This window comes from Geospiza fortis, unplaced genomic scaffold (genome assembly GCF_000277835.1).
Source record: "Geospiza fortis unplaced genomic scaffold, GeoFor_1.0 scaffold75, whole genome shotgun sequence".
In the NCBI taxonomy this organism is placed as follows: Eukaryota; Metazoa; Chordata; class Aves; order Passeriformes; family Thraupidae; genus Geospiza; species Geospiza fortis.
Window position 1 is genome coordinate 1,451,382 of NW_005054360.1, and position 19,409 is coordinate 1,470,790.

General features: G+C 39.0%; 2 protein-coding genes across 2 annotated transcripts in view; one reads left to right on the forward strand and one right to left on the reverse strand.

Moving 5' to 3' along the window:
* YME1L1 (YME1 like 1 ATPase) overlaps nucleotides 1–10,940 on the forward strand; it is a 17,659-nt gene extending 6,719 nt beyond the window's left edge. The window contains 13 exon segments of the mRNA XM_014308157.2: nucleotides 123–205; nucleotides 1,056–1,146; nucleotides 1,920–1,979; nucleotides 1,982–2,062; nucleotides 3,362–3,494; nucleotides 3,971–4,033; nucleotides 4,471–4,583; nucleotides 4,925–5,080; nucleotides 5,881–6,032; nucleotides 6,898–7,024; nucleotides 7,123–7,196; nucleotides 7,813–7,899; nucleotides 9,035–10,940. Of these exon segments, the coding sequence (XP_014163632.1) occupies nucleotides 123–205; nucleotides 1,056–1,146; nucleotides 1,920–1,979; nucleotides 1,982–2,062; nucleotides 3,362–3,494; nucleotides 3,971–4,033; nucleotides 4,471–4,583; nucleotides 4,925–5,080; nucleotides 5,881–6,032; nucleotides 6,898–7,024; nucleotides 7,123–7,196; nucleotides 7,813–7,899; nucleotides 9,035–9,178 (1,364 nt within the window). The 3' untranslated portion in view covers nucleotides 9,179–10,940.
* Nucleotides 10,941–13,955: 3,015 nt separating this feature from the next.
* The window catches only part of LOC102038286 (patched domain-containing protein 3-like), a 10,476-nt gene continuing 5,022 nt past the window's right edge, over nucleotides 13,956–19,409 (reverse strand). The window contains exons 2-5 of the mRNA XM_005423898.2: nucleotides 19,298–19,394; nucleotides 18,895–19,016; nucleotides 17,775–17,920; nucleotides 13,956–15,796 (exon numbers count right to left, since the gene is read on the reverse strand). Of these exons, the coding sequence (XP_005423955.1) occupies nucleotides 14,217–15,796; nucleotides 17,775–17,920; nucleotides 18,895–19,016; nucleotides 19,298–19,394 (1,945 nt within the window). The 3' untranslated portion in view covers nucleotides 13,956–14,216. The remainder of the gene's footprint in view (nucleotides 15,797–17,774; nucleotides 17,921–18,894; nucleotides 19,017–19,297; nucleotides 19,395–19,409) is intronic.

The following is a 19,409-nucleotide window of genomic DNA, read 5'->3' on the forward strand; positions in this document are numbered from 1 at the left end:
TGTCAAAAGGGCAGGTGTAAGGTCAGTGTCTTACTGGCATGTGTTCAGGTACAGCACTCAGTCTTGCAATGCAATGACTTTGTGTGTAAATTTGTTGTTCGTCATCTGCTGTTTGCTCTTAGTACGCTTTCGAACATCAAGTATCTTTGATGCAGCAGTTGATCCAATCCAGCTGAAAAATGTCACCTTCGAACATGTTAAAGGGGTAAGATCAAAACTAAAATGTGTGCAAGTTCTTGTTTTAAGTAATCCTTGTGAGTCTGATGTTTAGCTTATCATTATGGATGTCTTAGTCTGTTCAAGAAATTTCTTTGTATGAAGTGAAGCTTTATATGCATTGACCACTCCAAGGTGAAGGAAGGCTTTAACCACTCTTTTTCTACTTTGTTTTTGTGGAATTCAATACCTCATAAAAGATGTACTCTACTTGTTGAATAACATTTTTAAAGACTATAATAGCAAATGGCAGACCATAAATATCAATATTAATCTACCTTTTGCAGAAGTTAATTGGCATATGAAGATGATAATGCCATTTGGTCGTTTGTCTCTTAGTACCATCTCTTTCAGGCAGTGTTATTGGGACAGGAGATAGGGAGATTCCCAGAAAGAAATGGGCATGTCACTGCTGATAGGATACCTCTGTTTTTTCTGTGCAATTTTTCTTTTACTATTAGTGGCAAAATGAGGACCTCCTTCTTTCCTTCCCCTTGGACAAATAGATAGAATTAGTCTCCTTTTAATTAAAAAGACTAATATTTTGATTTGGAATTTTTGATTTTGTGTTTATTTCTTTGTTCATACCTGGTCTTGAACTGTTTGGTTGTTCCTTCAGTGTTACTGAGTTTAATGTTTACTTAGTCCTGCAAACAGTTTTAGGATAGGTTGAATTAAATATTGGTATCCACACAAATTCTGTGGTACACTTTAATCTTTTTCTGTTTGTATTTTTTTTCAATACACAATTAGGGACTTAATCTCTAATAGAAAACTTACATACAAAAACATGCAGTGTTTTTTAAATGCTTATTTTGTGGCATGTTTTTCATGTATAGGTTGAAGAAGCTAAGCAGGAATTGCAAGAAGTTGTGGAATTTCTGAAAAACCCCCACAAATTTACTGTATTAGGAGGTAAACTTCCAAAAGGTAAGAATAATTGCTCAGCAGAAGTTAAAAACTTACGTAGCCATAGCTGTGAGGTGTGTTCTGTACTGACTACTTTACAGCCTAGTTTCTTACTATTTCTTCATGTATTATGAAAACTAAAATTTTGAGGTTAGACAAAATTTACTGTGCCTTCTTCAGTTATTGAACTAATAAACAGTAGTATTTTGTCCTGTAAAGCAGGAGGGTTTATTAACTGAACTCTTAAAAGGTCTTTCTTTCTTCCTTATGGCTTTTAGCACCTTTAGTGCCTAACTGCTTTAGATAGGTCAGAAACAAATGTTTTTATGTAAAAGGATGATTAAGATCATAGTGGAAATCCACATAAATCTGAAATGCATAGACCTGAGAAATCTGTTTCCTGTTAGTGCTCTACACTGTTTAAAGACAGTTACTTGGAAGGATTTAATTAATAAAAAAAAATCCACAGAAACAGCCAGGAAAATGTCAGTTTGAAGCAAACACTATTAGGGATTCAGCTGCTAAACTCAACATTAAATCTGCAGAATATTTCAGGCTTCTGTTTTGATGGTCTTACAAGTCCTTGTTGTTGTTTAAATATGGATCAAATTGTATCTAGATCGGTTCCAGGAAGCTCCTTCAGACTGGCAGTAATGAGCACTTCCTGAAATGGGATCTTAACACCTTTTGGGAGCCAAGTGTACATTATTTCCTCTAATGCATGGAAGAAACTACTCGTATAAGAAGACTGTGTGGACGTGATGGTTTTGTTGGGTTTTTTGTTTGTCTTCTAGGCATTTTGTTAGTTGGACCACCTGGTACTGGCAAGACGCTCCTTGCGCGGGCTGTGGCGGGGGGGGGTTCTATTACGCGTCCGGCTCTGAGTTTGATGAGATGTTTGTTGGGGTGGGAGCCAGTCGCATCCGGAGCCTCTTCAGTAAGTTAAATATTCCTGGGTTTGAAATCTTTTCACGTGTAAGATTAATAAGTATTCAGTGTTGTTTACAAGGCTTGATTAGTTACAATTCTGGTTACTGGAAAGTAGTCATGTATGAGACAAATAAAGCTTTAATTGTGTAGGTAAATGTCCCAAATCTGTGAGCATCAGTTAACTGTAACTTCTTCCTACCCATCGCATGAAATGATAGCTAAACTTATAACTGATTTTACAATGGTCCCAGAGAGAAGTAGTAATTTAATTAGAAATATAATGTTCTATGCACTAAATTGAATTGTAATTTACTTAGTCATATATAAATTTTAGAAAATTTTAATTGTAAATGTAAGATGAAAAAATTGAGTTAACCTTCTCAATTACTGCCCTCATATTTAGATTTTTTTTACTCTGAATTAAAGCTTTATGGCATCATGGCATGGTAATAAGCTGACATTTCCTTTCGCAGACCCATCGGCAGGATCACAAAACTTTCAAAACTAATGTTTAGATTTATGCTTTCACAGAAGAGACTTCCAATTTTAAGTGTGAAAATATTATTGGGGAAGAGAAAATCCAGCTTCCCTCTTAAATGGAAGATTGATAGGGTCAAATATATACAATTTACAAAGTAGTTTGCATTTGTAGAAAAAATGTGAATTTACATGGATAGGGTGCAAAATATAGTACATGTAGTACCTTAAAAATGCATTTCCTACTGTTGACTACAGAAGTGTGGATGCCTGACTGGTATATCAATATTAATGTTACAGATATGTCTAGGTGGTAAAATTAATTGCATCCTGGTATGCATCTACCAATCGATGGTCTTCATGCTTATTACAGCATTTTTATTTTGTGTTTTAATACCTGTAAACTTGAGTGTGAGCCCTTCATTGTAAAATAACAAGCAAGTTCTATTAAAGTAAGTTAGTGTTGAGACCCATCAAGTTTTATATTGTTTTTATTTAATAGGCAAATATTCTCTACCCAAGCCTATAAAATAAATTCCTGTAAGAAGTTCATATAAAATAGGACAATTTCATAGTTTATTTTACTAGTGATTTCTTGTGGCCTGATAAGAATAAGCTGATGAGGAAATATATTTTTGAAATGGCAAGATACAGAGAGTGAAAGTTCTCTTTCGTTTTTTTTAGGCTAAAAGCAAGACAGTTTTTGTGATGTCTAATAGAACACTCTATAATTCAGGAATAACAGAAACAGTAGAATCCTGAACTACCTGATAGACTGTCTGTTCCTTTGTATGGTTCAAGGTTCCTTCTGCTATTTTCCTTTTGTCAGGGGAAGCAAAAGCAAATGCACCTTGTGTTATTTTCATTGATGAATTGGACTCTGTTGGTGGGAAGAGAATTGAATCTCCAATGCACCCCTATTCAAGACAGACCATTAATCAACTCCTTGCTGAAATGGATGGGTAAATATATGAATTCTGAGGGCACAAAAGGTGCTTGACTGACTGGTATTTTGGATATGTGGATGAGCTTTTTGTTAGCAGCTTTGAAGTTTTGTGTAATTTTTTGTAATGCTTTTAAGGATATATATTTAATATGCTTTTATGACTGTTTTCTAGTACTGCCAACAATAGCATCAATGGACTTACTGTAAAGAATATAGAAGCTTTTGGGTTGTATTTGCACAACAGCTGCAGTTTATTTTAAATAATTTCTAAGTTTTTTAGCCTGATTATATATCTAAAGGAAGAAGTTCAACACAGAGATTGGACCATGTTTTTAACCAGTTGCTGAATTTAACATTGTCATTCTTAGATCACATGTTTTAGTGTGAAAGCATGTTTTTGACTGGCCAGTAAGGTCAGTAACAGTAGTTATTGACAAAATTGTAAATTCCGTGTCCAGAAAAAAAATAAATCACAATTTGTTTTCCACACAGCTTTAAACCAAATGAAGGTGTTGTTATTATTGGTGCCACAAACTTCCCTGAAGCATTAGACAAGTGAGTATAATTCATTGCTTGTTTTACAGACCATATAGTAAAAAACCCCTGCAACAAAACCAAAGTTGCTTGTGAAAATCTTCAAGTAATGCAGTGTCATAGCTGGAGTTCTCCCTCTTAAAAAGGATGTGTGTTGACTGGTTTTTGGCATTTAATAGGTTGCAGAGTTAAATAATGCAGAGAAATAATTAATATGTTTCTAAACATTTGAAATTTCTGCAAACTTTTTGCAAAATTTTCAAATGCAAAAAAACCCTTTAAAATTAGTTGTCAATAAATACCTTTAATCTGTCTTTTTACAAGCAGATAAGAAAAACATATTCTTTTCATATGTGTAGATATCTTTAGAACCAGAGTGAATTTTTGTTCCTTGATATACATTAGTAAGTTTGCTGCCCTATTTTTGAGTCAATGTACTAAATTGTCATTTCCCTTAGTGCTCTAATACGTCCTGGTCGCTTTGATATGCAAGTTACTGTTCCCAAGCCTGATGTAAGAGGTCGCACGGAAATTCTGAAGTGGTACCTTAACAAAATCAAGTATGACCCATGTAAGTAAATATTTTACTGTAGTCTCTTTTTACGTAACAGATTTTATACTGGATCTGCCCCCTCAGGTTAGTCCTTTTTCCATTAGCAATTGTGGCTTTACTGCATCAATAAAGAACACAAAAATTGTCTCCTATGTTGTGTTTCTCTCTGGTCCTTAAGAGTTCAAAGTGTCTTGAGAATTAGGCTTAATTTCTTTTAAAACTGATTTGTTTGTTTGTTATTTTTGTTTGTTTAATGCATCATTTTTTAATAGAATATGATTCTTGCTTAAAATTTCAGGAGCAATATGGACTCTAATAAACAAAATGGTTTTGCTTTGGTTTTTTTTCTTCCCCTACAGCTGTTGATCCAGAAATAATTGCACGAGGCACAGTAGGATTTTCTGGAGCAGAGCTTGAAAATCTTGTCAATCAAGCTGCCTTAAAGGCAGCTGTTGATGGAAAAGATATGGTAACCATGAAAGAACTAGAATTCTCCAAGGACAAAATTCTAATGGGTAGGATTTTATATGAAAGACATTAATGTATTACAATACACAGAGCTTTTCTTACATGATAAGGACTTTTATAGGGGAATAGAGAATTTTTTATGGTGTTGTTTTTCAGATTGTTGCACTGTGGCTTTTTTTTTTTGGTTGGGTTTTTTTTTTGTTCGTTTGGTTTTTGGTTTTTTGTTTTTTTTTGTTTTGTTTGATTTGGGTTTTTTTTATAGTGGGGTTGGGGGGGGATTTCTTTGTTTGTTTGGATTTTTTTAACAAATAAAGTTTCCTATTAGTTATTCCTGAATAGAACCTTCTGAGACCAGACAGTAATATGTAAAATCTAGTGTAGAATACATTCTTTAAAATTTCATACCATTCTTAAAATTAAAAATGCTGCATGTCATACTTCAGCCTGGAGGGAAACACAGGCTTGATTTCTTATCCTTCCCTTACGGATGACCAGAAATCTGGAGCTTCTGTTTAACTTCTCACGTGGTAGCACAAATCTTAAACATCTTAGACATAACCATTATAAATCTGGTCTATTCATGCTTGAGAAAGGAAATGGAGTTTTTTCAGATACTTAGACTGCATTTTAAATCTACTACTTTAAAAGCAGCTTGTCTGTAGAATATGTTTGGGTCCATTTTTTAGACATTAAAATCTGACTCGTAAACATTTTGCGCTTAAGTGTTGGTTCCCTTTGATCACATGCTGTTCCTTGGCTGCTTTGTGTCCTGTTTGAGTTTATGTAGAGTGTGGATTGTGGTGGCCAGCTGTACAAAAAAGGTGTATTTAATGTTCCTCTGTTTAAGGACCTGAACGTAGAAGTGTAGAAATTGATGAGAAGAACAAAACCATCACAGCTTACCATGAGTCTGGACATGCTATCATTGCCTATTACACCAAGGATGCCATGCCGATCAACAAGGCCACAATCATGACACGAGGGACAACACTGGGACATGTGAGTGTTTGTTCATCCATTTTTTAGTATTTTTAAATTTTATTTAGTTTATTAATGCTTCTTTATTTAGTTTTATTTTTATGTTGGTTTGGTGGTGCAGAAGAATTTGTAACGATGCTATGTGCTGTTATTTGTTAATGAATATTGTAGTCTGTAGAAATAGTCAGTTATGAGCAGTCTCTTGGAAAACCCAAGGTCATCTTTTCTGTGTGATAAAAAGCTTTCTTTCTTAATTTTTTAATAAATTACTGTACACTGGTATAACAGTTCACATGTACAAGGAAAGAGAAATATAACTAAGTTTCATTCTGCTGCAGTTGAAATAGCACCCAACAGCAAAATTTTGAAGAACACCTAAAGGACTGGGAGGTAGAAACTCAACTGTACTTTTAATCCTTTTTTAGGTTGTTCTTTGTCCAGTTTGGCTTTCTTAAGCTTCATTGGTTACCTGCCTTGTTTTTTCCATAGATATCCATAAGTTTTTCTATTTTACTTGTATCTACCAAGCATTTGAACAGAAAAATAATAATTCTATTATGTCTCTTCCTGTTGAACTTTTTCAAGTTGATGTGCTCAGTTAATGAAAACCACTGGTCTGAATCATCTGGGCAAGTTGATTTGTTCTGTTTCTCCTGGCAGTAGTTGCTCACATTGATGGGGTGCTCAGGGTCTGAGGAGGCTGTTTCAGTGGTTCCACTCAGTACCTCCAAGCAGTCCTGATAAATGCATATACTAGAGGCATGCCAGAGCATGCAAAGTGTTACATAAAATCTTTATCTGCTTCAGATATAAACAAGAATATTTTTGAGATTACTTCAGTACTTCTTCAGTTTTTGTTAGCTGACCACAGTTCTGTACCTTACAGGTATCTTTGCTCCCAGAAAATGACAGATGGAGTGAAACTAGATCCCAGTTGCTCGCACAGATGGATGTCTGTATGGGAGGAAGAGTAGCAGAAGAGCTCATATTTGGAAGTGATCACATCACAACAGGTCAGCTAATTGGTAGTTAAAAGAGGTTTTGATCAAGGGTGTGGGCTGGCACGTTTAATGTGGTTTCAGTAATGTAACTTAGATCTGTTTGCTCTCAGGTGCTTCCAGTGATTTTGACAATGCTACCAAAATTGCAAGACTGATGGTGACTCGATTTGGAATGAGTGAGAAGGTAGTATCATCAAGCCTTTAATATTTATATGGAGTAAAACCAAGTTCTGTTCTCTAGCTAAAGCCTCTTTGTCTGTCAGTGATCTTTGAGATTAGGGTAAGTAGTTATCACAAAAGGAGTAAGCTTTACGACCTGGTCTGATATAGAGAGCTCAACTAGAAATCTGTATATTGACAGTTAAAAAAAATACCTCGCAGGATTTTTACTTTAGAATTGCCTTGAAAATCTCAAATATCTTCAGGAAATAGTTACACTAAAGCCAGACATTTTGGAATTGAGGATAATTCTGAGTCTGGGAGGGCAAAGGAGGTAACAAAAGTGAGTTTTCTAGACTTTAGAAGCTTCTTTAGTCATGTTGATTGCTTATCAAGTATTAATAGTCTAGGCATTTTGTTTTGGTTTTTAAGTCAGAAAGCACCTAATTAGGATCTGTACTGTGACCTATTGAAACACAGTTGATGGATAGACTTGTTTTGCTTCTACTTAGAGCACTACAGCAGGCATTTGACTCATGATTTTATTTGCATGCAGAAGCAGTAGGTGCTGAAACTCCTAGAGAATTTTATGTGTATGACTGCAACAGTAGCAAGATAAAGATATTTTTGTTGTTTTTTAGCTGGGTGTTATGACCTACACTGATCCGGGGAAAGTCAGCCCGGAAACCCAGTCTGCAATTGAACAGGAAGTGAGGACACTTCTACGGGTAAGAGCCTCTCCCCCTCCACTCTCATATTCTGAGATCAGTTGAACACCTGCTTGATTGATTACTTCATTTAAGTCGTGTATACTGGTGAAAATACACCAGTGGATGGAAGTATTCCCAAGTATTTAATGTAGCTGCAACTTTGAATCTCTGCATATCAAAACTTGTTGGTGATTGTCATGCACAAGTAGTGTTAATTAAGATGGTGGTGTTGGGCTCTTTAATATACTCTTTAACATTTGTATTTGGTCAGGATTTGTATTTTTCCTATTCAATTCACAGAGAAAGTCTGGCTACAAATTGTTTTAGAACAGATGTGGATGTTTTATGTTGCTTTCACATTTCATAACTCCCAAGATAAGTAATTTTGTATAAAATCACAGGAATGGCCATAGCAGATCAGCATGTTGCTTCCAGTATCCTGTTCCTCACAGTGATCAGTGTCAGATGCTTGGGGAAATTTGTAACATTTGATAATCACTGAACTTCCTGATCACTGTTCTGGTAAACTGACTTAGTTTGGTACGGGCAGGAGGATTACTTGTAACATTTAAATGAGTAACACTTTTGCTGTAGTTGTTTTTGAACTGATTTGGCCTTGTGAGAACTACCAGGGTAGAACTGAAAGTTGAAGCTGGTAATGCTGGCAGTGCACATCAACGTGCAGCAACTGGTGACTTAGTGTAGCTGGTAGCTTTCAGTTTTCTAAAACTACATAGTGTTTTGAGTTTTATAAATATTTAAAGATGATTGTCTTTGAGGAAAAATCTGTGAATGCTGTAACTTTGCTCATAATGCAAAAAAAATTGTTATAAAAATCAGGAAAATTTCAAATCTATTAAGTCTTTTCTAAGTCATATGTAACAATACTAAGATTTATCTCAGGACTTTGTTTTTAGCCCTACTTGTGCAAAATGCACAGGTGGCATAAAGTGTTTGGTTGCTTTTCATTAGTTATGCCGGCTGTATTTTAAGGCTTTGTGAATCGGGAGCTGTGCTAGCTTTGAAATGTAAGGCACAACTTTAAATGTTTGTCTCAAGCTGTATTTACCTGGAAACAATTTTTAAAGTGAGATCTTGCTGTTGTTCTTGTTGTAAAGTCTTAAAATCTCCTTCTACATGTTCTTCAAATTAGGACTCCTATGAGCGAGCGAAGAACATCCTGAAGACTCATGCAAAAGAACACAAGAATTTAGCAGAAGCTTTATTGAAATATGAGACTTTGGATGCCAAAGAAATCCAAATTGTTCTAGAGGGGAAAAAACTAGAAGTAAGATGATAACTTCTGGGATATGTAACTGATAATTTGAAGAATGTACATCTAGCAATGCAGTAGTCTTACGCAGCATAGCCTTTTTTTCTCTTCCTGATGTGTGTATGGCATTAGTGTCACTTTAATATTAGTCTGTCTCTTGTGAGCTTCTGTTACTCATCTATTTGTTGTGTCTCATCAGAATAAGACACAAAATAAAGCAAGTTCCTCATCCTCTGCTCCTTATACTCTTCGCACAAGAAGTTATTCAGAAGGATAAATCTCAGGGTTGAATTCAGCATTTTGATTCAATCAAATGTGTTGAAGCTGAGCAGAAAAACATGCAGATCCACTGGTGTGTGTTGGCACAGCTTCCTGGGCCGTGCTGCTACATGTGTGAAGTGATACCTCACAATGTGTGCTCTGGGATGTTATGGAGAGCGACAGACTGAGATGTAAAGCAATAGTATGTTGTGTAGCTATTGCTCATACTCTGTTTGAGGTTAGAGATCACTGTTAAAGACTTCTTTAGAAATGTAACAAAACATCTCAAAGAATGAACAAGCTACATGGTAGGAGCACCGTGCTAGACAAAAATGTTAGTGGTCATGTTTCCAGTACTCTTGGAGTTAAAATACACATATGTATGGCTGGGAGAGAAATTGCAAAAACAACAGGCTAAATGTGTCTAAGCCTCTTTGGACCATGTTTTGGGTGAAACTATAGCAGGGATAAGAGAAATACCTGTGACCTCTGATGTGCTGCTGACAAGTTTCTTAAAATTTTTATTACTGCAGTAGACAGATGACAGTGCTTTGATGACAGTGCTTTTACACTGTTGGAAATTCTACAGAACTAGTTTCTATTAATACTGTGTATGGCGTTTGATAATCCAGCAGATAATCTCTTCGAAGAGGACAACGTCACTCATGGAAAAGTAATTCAGAAAATGTTTGAAGCATGTGTTGTTTCAAATAACATTCCTAGTTCTGTTCTATGGTAGAAGTAGGGAAATAAAACCTTTTCTTTCAACCCTTACAGAAACCTTGGGAAATTCTAAGAAAATACAAAAAAGGTTTTGAAAACAAGACTAGTTTCCAATCAAGTGGAAGAGATGACTAGCAATTATATGCCAGTATTCCTCTGTTCTCATGGAACTGGATTTTAGGAATAACACATCTTGATCACAATCCTTCTGCACAATCAGTTGTAGTGTTGTGGGATTACAAGCTTCTATTGCAGAGAGAGCATGTATTAGCATATTAATGTTGAGGATTACCATATTTGGACATTAAAATAGTTGGGCTGGTGCCAAGAAATGTGAATGGAAACTGGTAGCTACACCTAAAAGTAGAAGTAACATAGTATTTTAGAATTTTCTGAGTGTAATGCTTGATTATAACCTTGTTTTTTAGTAAGAGCACATGCTTTTTTTTTTCCCTCTCAAAAGAAGATCAACTTTCTTTTTTGCCTCTTTTTGTCAACTTACTATAGTGGCATCCTGCTCAGCGTGGGAGAGCTTCCAAATATTATAAAACGGTATAGGAAATATCTAGGCTGACTAGTTACAGTTGTACATGTGTTTTGGAAATATGCCAATAGAAACAGAAGTATACTGCATATTTGACATCTGGTTTTGGAGTAATAAAGGTTAATTTTAATTATGCACATTGGTTTTCTTCTTATTCACTGTAAATTGCTATAAAATGTAATACCAAGTTCCCTAGTATGTAAATTGAGGTGTATGCAACATTTAAAATTGTAAATAAATTTAAGAATTATGGCAAAATTGCACTCTCTAAGTGAGATTTCTAGGGAATGTTCTCCCTAGAAATTCACACCTTTTTTCAATTGCTGCTTCAGTAGTGGGACTTGGAAGGGATCTTTTCCAGCTAAATAATGTGAATTTGCATTTAAGAGAAGCAAAAAATATTTTTCTTGTTTGAAGTTACTAAAATCTGTATTGAATGATCTTGTTTATGGGGGTAAGTTCTTGAAGTCCAACTTTTCTTATTCAAAAGCTTCTTGCTATATGCATAGGGATAGTATCAAAAAGAAAAAAAAAGTGACATATCATTGGGTCATGAAAGATTATTACAAGATTAGCCATAAAGTGTAAAGGGTGTCCTTGCTTTCTGGCCAACTTAACAGCACAAGTATTACTGAAGAGCTTACTGTCATTCCTAGTTGGTTTTGTGCGTGTAACGTGTAACATATTCCAAAGAACTTGTCTGTTGAGGCATTGGATTTGATGGCTCATGCTCTTGGGGAGCACCTGGGAGCTGGAGTTTCTCCTTTCATATTATTGGGCAGAGATAGGAGAGCACTGGGTTGGGTTTGTGTGGCAGGGTTTTTGTAGTGAGGAGGCTACATGGGTGGCATCTGGGAGAAGATGCCAGAAGTTTCCCTGTGTCCAGTAGAGCACTGCCAGTCCGCTCTAGGAGGACCTGCTCCTGTCCAAGGCTGAGCCCATCAGCCCCGGTGGTAAAGCCTCTGGGACCATACGCTTAAAGAAGAGGAAGAAGCTCTGCCCAAGAGCAATTGCAGCCAGAGAGAGAGGAGTAAGTAGGTGAGAGAAACAGCTCTGCAGACACCAAGGTCAGTGAAGGAGAGGTAACAGGCTTAGAGTGAGAGTCTTCCTCACCCTGAGGAGGGAGGAGCAGCAGAGGCCACCTGTGATGCACTGACTGCAACCCCAGTTCCTGTCCTGCCCCCACCCTGCTCTTACCGCTTGAGGGGGAGGAGAGAAAAGTGGAAGTGAAAATGAAAACAGGAAAGAAGAGGGGTAGGAGAAGAGGTGGTGTTAAAAATTTGGTTTTATTTCTGATTTGGTTGGCAACTAAACTCCTTTTACCGACTCAAAACTGTTTTGTCCATGATGGTAGACGGTGAGTGATCTCTCCCTGCCTTCATCTCAACCCACAGGCCTTTTGCTGTGTTTTCCCTGTCCAGCTAAGGAGGGGAGTGAGAGTGGCTTTGCTGGGCTCCTGCTGTCCAGCCAGGGTCAACACATCACAACCACAGAAGCAGCTTCTAGAAATCAGTCAGGGAGGTGTACTTTTAAGTAGGAACAGCCTCCTGCTGTTGAAAATGAGGCAGAGCTTAGATACACTGATTGCTTTTTAAATACCTCCAAAGTGGTCACAAGCAGGGTGGCACATAAAAATAAGAAATTCAAACTTGGACATAATTCTGAATTTTCTGTATTCCTGAGGCTGGCATGACAGAATTCTACCAGCAAGCTTAACACAAAATGCAAAGTTCCACTGAAAGTTGTGGCCTTCTCCTTCTGGTGGCTTCTTCCTCTGTGATGACCTGAGTCAGCTGAAATGTCAGAATAGTGTTCTTAATCCTTTAAACTGGCTGTGAAGATAGAGCAATCAAGCCATTCCTAACTTTCTGCTCTATTGATCTGCTTGGAAACTTGAGCTAGAAGCAGTGAAAGCTATTTTTGCTTCTAAAACATGGCCAAACAACACGATGAGAGGTGAGAGTACACACTTTAAATAGGTTGCTCTCTCTACTTCCCTGAGAAGTAGATTTCCCTTTTTCCAAACCCATCACTCACACGTGTATTAAGAGGCCTTCCTCTGGCGTTGGTCAACATGAGAGCATCATCTGCTCCTTCCACAGCATCATCGGTGCATAAATGGCTGCAATATTTGCCATTGTAGCACTAGTATGGACTGTGAAACATTTAATGGGAGAAATGGGCACTCTAGTGCATTTGTTTTTTCCCAAATCTAGCTTTGTGTTTAGTGCCCTGTCCTGGAAACTTGATGCTGCTAGCTGTAATTCTGAGATTCAGCATGGAGTTTTGACTTTGAGTTCAGGAGCAGATTTCTTCTAAGATTAATACGAGTTTCAGTCTTTCACTACTCTTTCAAAAACTGTTCTGGAGGAAAGAGAAGGATCCTGCCCTGTCTACTGGGTCTCATGAAATGGGCCAGAAATCACAGGAAACAAAGGCAGACCCTGTCACACTTGCTCAGTCAGAAGAAATCCTCCACGGCAGCAGATTTGGACTGAATTGTTTAGTAAGTTCTACACCAATTTTTCCAGAATTACATCAGTTACCATCATTCACTTTATTTCCAAAGGGTCATTCATGGTATTGGCAACAAATTATGAATTGACTTTTCTCTTCCGTCTTGTCCCTACAAGTTAGACGGCCATTTCTCGTATATTCTTAGCTCTTATTCAGTGAAAGCTCCTCAGGATGAACAGAATGGAATTCATGGGTTTACAGTTTTAGGACTGATCTGCTTAAACCTGAGTTGCCTTTTCACTTTGTCTCGAATCAGGCTGTGATTCTCTCTAGAGAATCCTTGCCCTGTCATAACTCAGGAGGTCCATGCAAGTTCAATAACCTGCAGCATATCCTTTGCAAAATTCAGCCAACAGAAGCTACACACAAACTTCTTAATGGTACCAGATGTTCAGCCTTAGCTAGAACACAGGACACCAAGAAAAAGCTTTGAATAGAAAATGGGAGTCAGCTTGGGGTGAGTCTTCCCCAAGGTTTTTCGTACTGCATTAGGAACCTAAGAACATTTTGTCTCCTGAAGGCTTATGAGTTATTGCAGTCTGAGACAGTTCCGACCTCTTGTAATTTTGCTGTAAAACATCCAAATTTGAGCCTCTTGGGCAAAAAATTGTCTTCCAGCTCAGTGTTGGGATGAGTTACAGCATCAAGGCAAACAGGTAGAAAATGCAGACCAGTGGAAGTTACTCTTCCCCACTGTGCATGTCCTGACAAACATGTAATGTAGTCCATTAAGCTGACATAGTGGTCAGTGTTTATAATAACTTTAATACATTCAGTAGACACAAAAAAATACTTAACAACATTAACATGTTGACACAAAAATTAAAAATGCAAATGCAATCTCTAAGTTTTAATTTATTATTTTTCTTGCCTGGCTTTTCTGAAGCCTTTGCTTCCCTGTTGTGTTTATTTTTTTTGTCTTTAATTTTCTTCATGTCTTACATTCCCTGACAGTCATTACAATCTACATATAATAAATATAAATTATAACATATTAAACTTAGTCACAAACAAACTTTATAATTTCTCAAGCTCAAGTTTTTTAGATATGGTATTGGGTGATCTGCCAAAGTTTCCAAAAAATGTTAAAAACACTGGAATAAAAACAAGACCATGAAGAGCCCCAAACAAAATAACAAGGAACATGATCTTGAAGAACGTCCTGAAGATGTAGGTGCTCGCTGCAGCCAGGACAACTACGCCCAGTATTGTAGAAACTGCACCTTGTAGAACTGGGTAACCCAGCAGGGACAGAGCTTCAATTGCCCTTTTATTGGCCGATGACTCTCCACTCGTAACAAAGGCATAGGAAATATGAGCAGAAAAATCTACTGAAAACCCAATGCAAATGACCAGGTTGATCATGGATATGGAATCGAGGTTGACGTTCCAGAATGTCATGAAACCAGCAACGCCAACTATAACAGAGGCTATAGCAAAGGTCACCCACAAGCAGCACAGCGGGTTGGGAATGAGCAGGAGGGAGACAACGAGCATGGCCCCAGCAGCAACCACAACGTTCTGAACAGTGTTCTGCACTATTACCAGGTACTGGTCGTAGTAGATGAAGGCTGGGTGATACACCTTCAGTGGAATGCTGCACTGCTCGGCTGCCTCTCTTAACTCATTGAGGAGATTCTTCTCATCCACGGCTGATGTCACGTTCACTGTCTGGATGAAGAAACGTGAAGCCTCTATTTCATCCTGAGTCTTGTTTATGTCCCACTCAAAACTGGGACGAGCTCTGAACAGTACAGTTAAGTTATTTAAGAAGTCAGTCTTACTGTTTATATTTATCAAACCCCTTTTGCCAAGTTCTATGTATACTCTCAGCCATGACTCTGTGAGGTTCCTATCTACATAGGAAATGTTCTCTAAATTCTGTGCGCAGCTCTCAATGACAAGACGCACCGACTCGTTCCAATAATCTACACTCTCAGTAATGACAACCATGACCCTGGGTCCGTATGTGGAGAAGTATTTGTCATCATCATCATAGTATGGAATAACGTAGGAGGCATCATTTGCCAGATTTCGGAGATCGATGCCTTCCCTGATCTGAGTACACCCATAAATGCTGCCAGCCAAATATGCTCCGTAGAGCAACACCATGAGCACCTTGACCCATTTATTTGTAACAAAAGGGCCATAATACTTTTTAAAGAATACGTTCATTGGATGCTCACCTTCTGGCTGAGATGGCTGCCTAGAACAGCTGCCGATACAGCAAGCATTGTACAAGCAGGAGTTCTCAGCCTGATCTTTACCTACATCCACACGCATACAAGTCAGCCAGTGCCGGTTCCCTTGCTCTCTTTTGTGATTTAATACCAGAACTGCCCCAAAGAAGGTCATGGTATATACATAGCAGAAGACAAAAGCTGTCCCTGTATAGAGGCAGAAAGACCTCACGGACGGAAAAGCAGTCCAGGTGCCAATGAAGAAGGCCAAAACATCCGTCAGAGTGGTGATGGTCACAGAAAGTGCTGCCTCTGCGTAAGTCTCAGCCAGCAGAGATTTAACACTGGATTTTTCTTTTTTCCTTAAACTTTGTTCCCAGGAAGCAATCATGATGAACATGTCATCAACGCCAACCCCTGCAAGAGGAGAGACTGTTAACGCTGCACTGCAAGTGGCAGCTTCCAACAACACCCAACAAAACTCCAACATTAATCACGTTTCATTCTGCATAAACTCTGGAAAAGGAAGGTGGGCGACTAACACTGCTCGAGCACTGATGCAAGTTACAAGAGAATCTGGAAAACAGATCCTTTGTGTGTGGCTGAATGTATTACCTTTCAGCACCTCCTGGTGACCTGATGGGCTGTTGATCCCTCAGTGACTCTGCTGAAGGACTGAGCACACCTACTGCATCTCTGACAAGTGTCTTGTAGCTGATGTCCATGATGCAGATGACACAGATTTCAAAGCATCACATATTCTGATGCTCAACTATTCTTACCACTGGAAGCATTCCCCATTATCTCTGGAATCTCTTCTTCAGCACTGCAGCAACTTAGAGCAATAATGTCTTGTTCTGCCTTCAGAAGGCAGGAAGAGCAGTTGCTACCACATGGGAGAAGAGTGATTCCAGTTTTCCACTGGCTTACTTTTTTTATGCTCTTCGCCCTCCACTTCTCTCCAGTTTATTTTCCAGCACTTATTCACGATTTGTTACTCATTTTTGTTCACCTCTATACCGATGTGCTCACAAATATTGCCTGTCGGGTCCCTGGGAAAACCTGCTAGGAAGACTGGATCCTGGGTTTGGGTTTTTGCTAAGATGCCAGAGTAAGTGAGCTGAAGTTCAAAAATGAAGAGCCAATGGGCTTCTCTCACCTCTGCTAACTCTCAAGATTATTATCTCACACCTTTCAGTATTTTGCCCTGTTGCCAAGGGCTCTTCTATTCACTGAAAATTAATCACACAGAAGGGAAAGCGAGGCTGCACAAATAGTGGAGTGAGATTTAGCCAAGCACAGAAAAGAGATGAAATCATTACCTGCTACCTGAGCAGGCAATTGCCAGTAAACATGCAAAGATGGATTAAGCAGCACATCAAAAGGTACTACTGGGTGGCAGCGAGCCAGGCTGCTTCAGAAAGCAAGCAGCCCTCAAAGAAAATCCTCTGATGTACTGAGAATTTGTTTGCTTTAACACAAGGAAGACAAAACTCTGTGTGTTGTATCTGAAGATCTGAAGAGACTGACTTAAACCCTTTCCTAGGTATACAAAAGGGGCTTTTTGATAATCAGAGCCCTGCAATTGATGAGCAAGCAAAAGTAAATTTAAAAAATGCATTAAAATTACACAGGAAATAAAGAAACAATGCCTGCCCAAAGGAGCATTTGCATTGGACATCTTAGGATGATGCACAGCCTCCGTCAGCCTGGGAGCTCCATGTCTTTTCCTCAGCATGAAACCAAGCCCAAGAAAACATCAGATGAATGTATGATACAGGAGACCAGTAAGGATTTTAAAAGCAGTAATTTGTTTGCAGCAACATTATGTGGTTGGAAACATTATCTAATTGCAGCAACGCTATCAGTACTTGGAAAGTTCAGCGCTGGCTGTTAAGCAGTCTGTGTAACAAGGATGCAATGATACCAACTTCCTTGGGTTTTTGGGGGGAGCTGCTTGCACAAATGGTGCATCACTTCAGTTGTGCAGCTAAATGAGACTGGTTCATAGATGTTATACTGCAGAGGATTAATCATCCTGGCTACACTTCCAGGGACACTAGAACAATGCCAGAAGTGCTAACCTTACCACTCTCCCATTTGCAGTCTTCCTGCTGTAGCAGTGGATCTAGATCAGGCCTTGTCTTCTGGGGAAAGCTGCCCTTGCACCAGAACCCATCTCCAGTCCCACTGTGGGCACACTGAGCTGAGCTGAGGGGCTTGCCCACCTCTGTAGGTGCTCTGAGGGGGCTGCACCTCTAGGTATCTCCTACACTCACTTCAGGAGCAAATGTTGTATCATCTGACATTCACATCATAAAAGACTGGCACCATTAGGTTGTTTTAACTTCCCTCTGGTCATTTTATCGGAATACAACTCACTTTTTCTACTTACCCAGAATGAGGAATGGTGCATTTGCTACAGTGACCACAAACGGCGCTCCACAGAAGAGCATCAATCCAAAGCTGCTTAATACAGCTAAGCCAGAAGAAAGCACTCCACAGCTTGCAAGCCAGATATTATTTCTTATGCAGCTCAGTCTGAAAATATTTCAAGGAATAACTTAGTTATGTGTCAAATATTTCACCAAGGTGTTTGGCACGAAAAGTACTCACATACCAGTGATACCCTCTCTCAGAATAACTCCTGATGAAAGCTGCTAGGAGAGTTCCTAGGTGTCAGCATTACACAAAATAATTTTTCTAGGAGGTGTTATACACATTATTACCACTTCCCAACCATACTCAGAAGAGTAAGGATGCGTACTGATCTTTGCATCAATAAAAATAGATGGCAAAATAAGGATACATAAGCTCTACTAGTGAGGTGCGACTTTGGGTGACCCAAAAAAATTGTGAATTTCTAGAAGGTCTTGGATTTTACATGAGTTCTTGCTGTAGCATATCAGTAGAAGCAGCATTCAGTCAGTACGTGCCGTGTAGAGAAACTTTCTCAGCAGTCAGGTTGGCTACCTGACAGGCTTTTGCCCCAGAGGGCTGGCTCAAGCATTCCACAAGAAATGGTCTAATAGGTATGATCTTTGATGCAAGCACTAAACATGCCCACTCACCCTATTTTGGGGTCCAATTTTTGGAAGTACAGGACATAGACACCGCTGTACAGCTGTTGAGTGTGCAAGAGTTCACTTTCCATCAGCATAAAGAAAGGGCAGGTTAAGTTCTCTGTGGACAGCAGGTAAGGCTCTGACTCTAGTAGCAAGCAAAACAACTAAGGCTGTACCCTGACTTGCAGGAATCTATGAAATTACTGCTCATCCACCTGAACCTTAACTAAGTACTGAACACTTGTTCAAGTTTTCATCTATCATCTAAGCAGCTGGGAGATACACATATGTAGACAATAAAAGGCAAAGAAATACATTTTGCCTATAAAATGTCACAGAAATTATGCAGCTTCAATAATGCCTTCACTGGACAAGAGCAGAAACCAACTGAGGGAGGGAAAGGACAGCAGAGATCACTGCTCATTGAGCCATGGCTTAGAGACATTTTACCTTAGGCAAGAGATGACTGCAAAGCTTATTGTCAAGAAATATGTCACAGAGAAGAGCGGGATCACACTCTTCGCATTTCCTTCAAACTCCTGTTGTCTTGACAGTGAGGTAAAGTAAGTCACCTGCCGTTAAAACAACAAGAAACGTTGAAGCACTTTTCCTCTTCTTGGGCTTTCTGCACAAGCACAAGCAAGGCACACACCAAGCTAGCAGAGGAGCATTGGCCTGGCGCTCGCAGCCCACCTGCCTTCTCCCGCCATCGTCCCTTTCCCTTTCCCTTTCCCTTTCCCTTTCCCTTTCCCTTTCCCTTTCCCTTTCCCTCTCCCTTTCCATTCCGCGCCGCGGCTGCTCGGACGTTTCGGGCTCGGCGGCTCCGCACGGCCGTACCCGGCCCCTGCGTTACCTGAATGGAGCCGAGGCGCAACTCCGCCACTTTGGACGAGATGTTCTGCAGGAAGCCCTCCAGCCACTGCCGGCTGTCCTGCGCCTCCGGGCCGTCCCTCCCCAGGGAACAG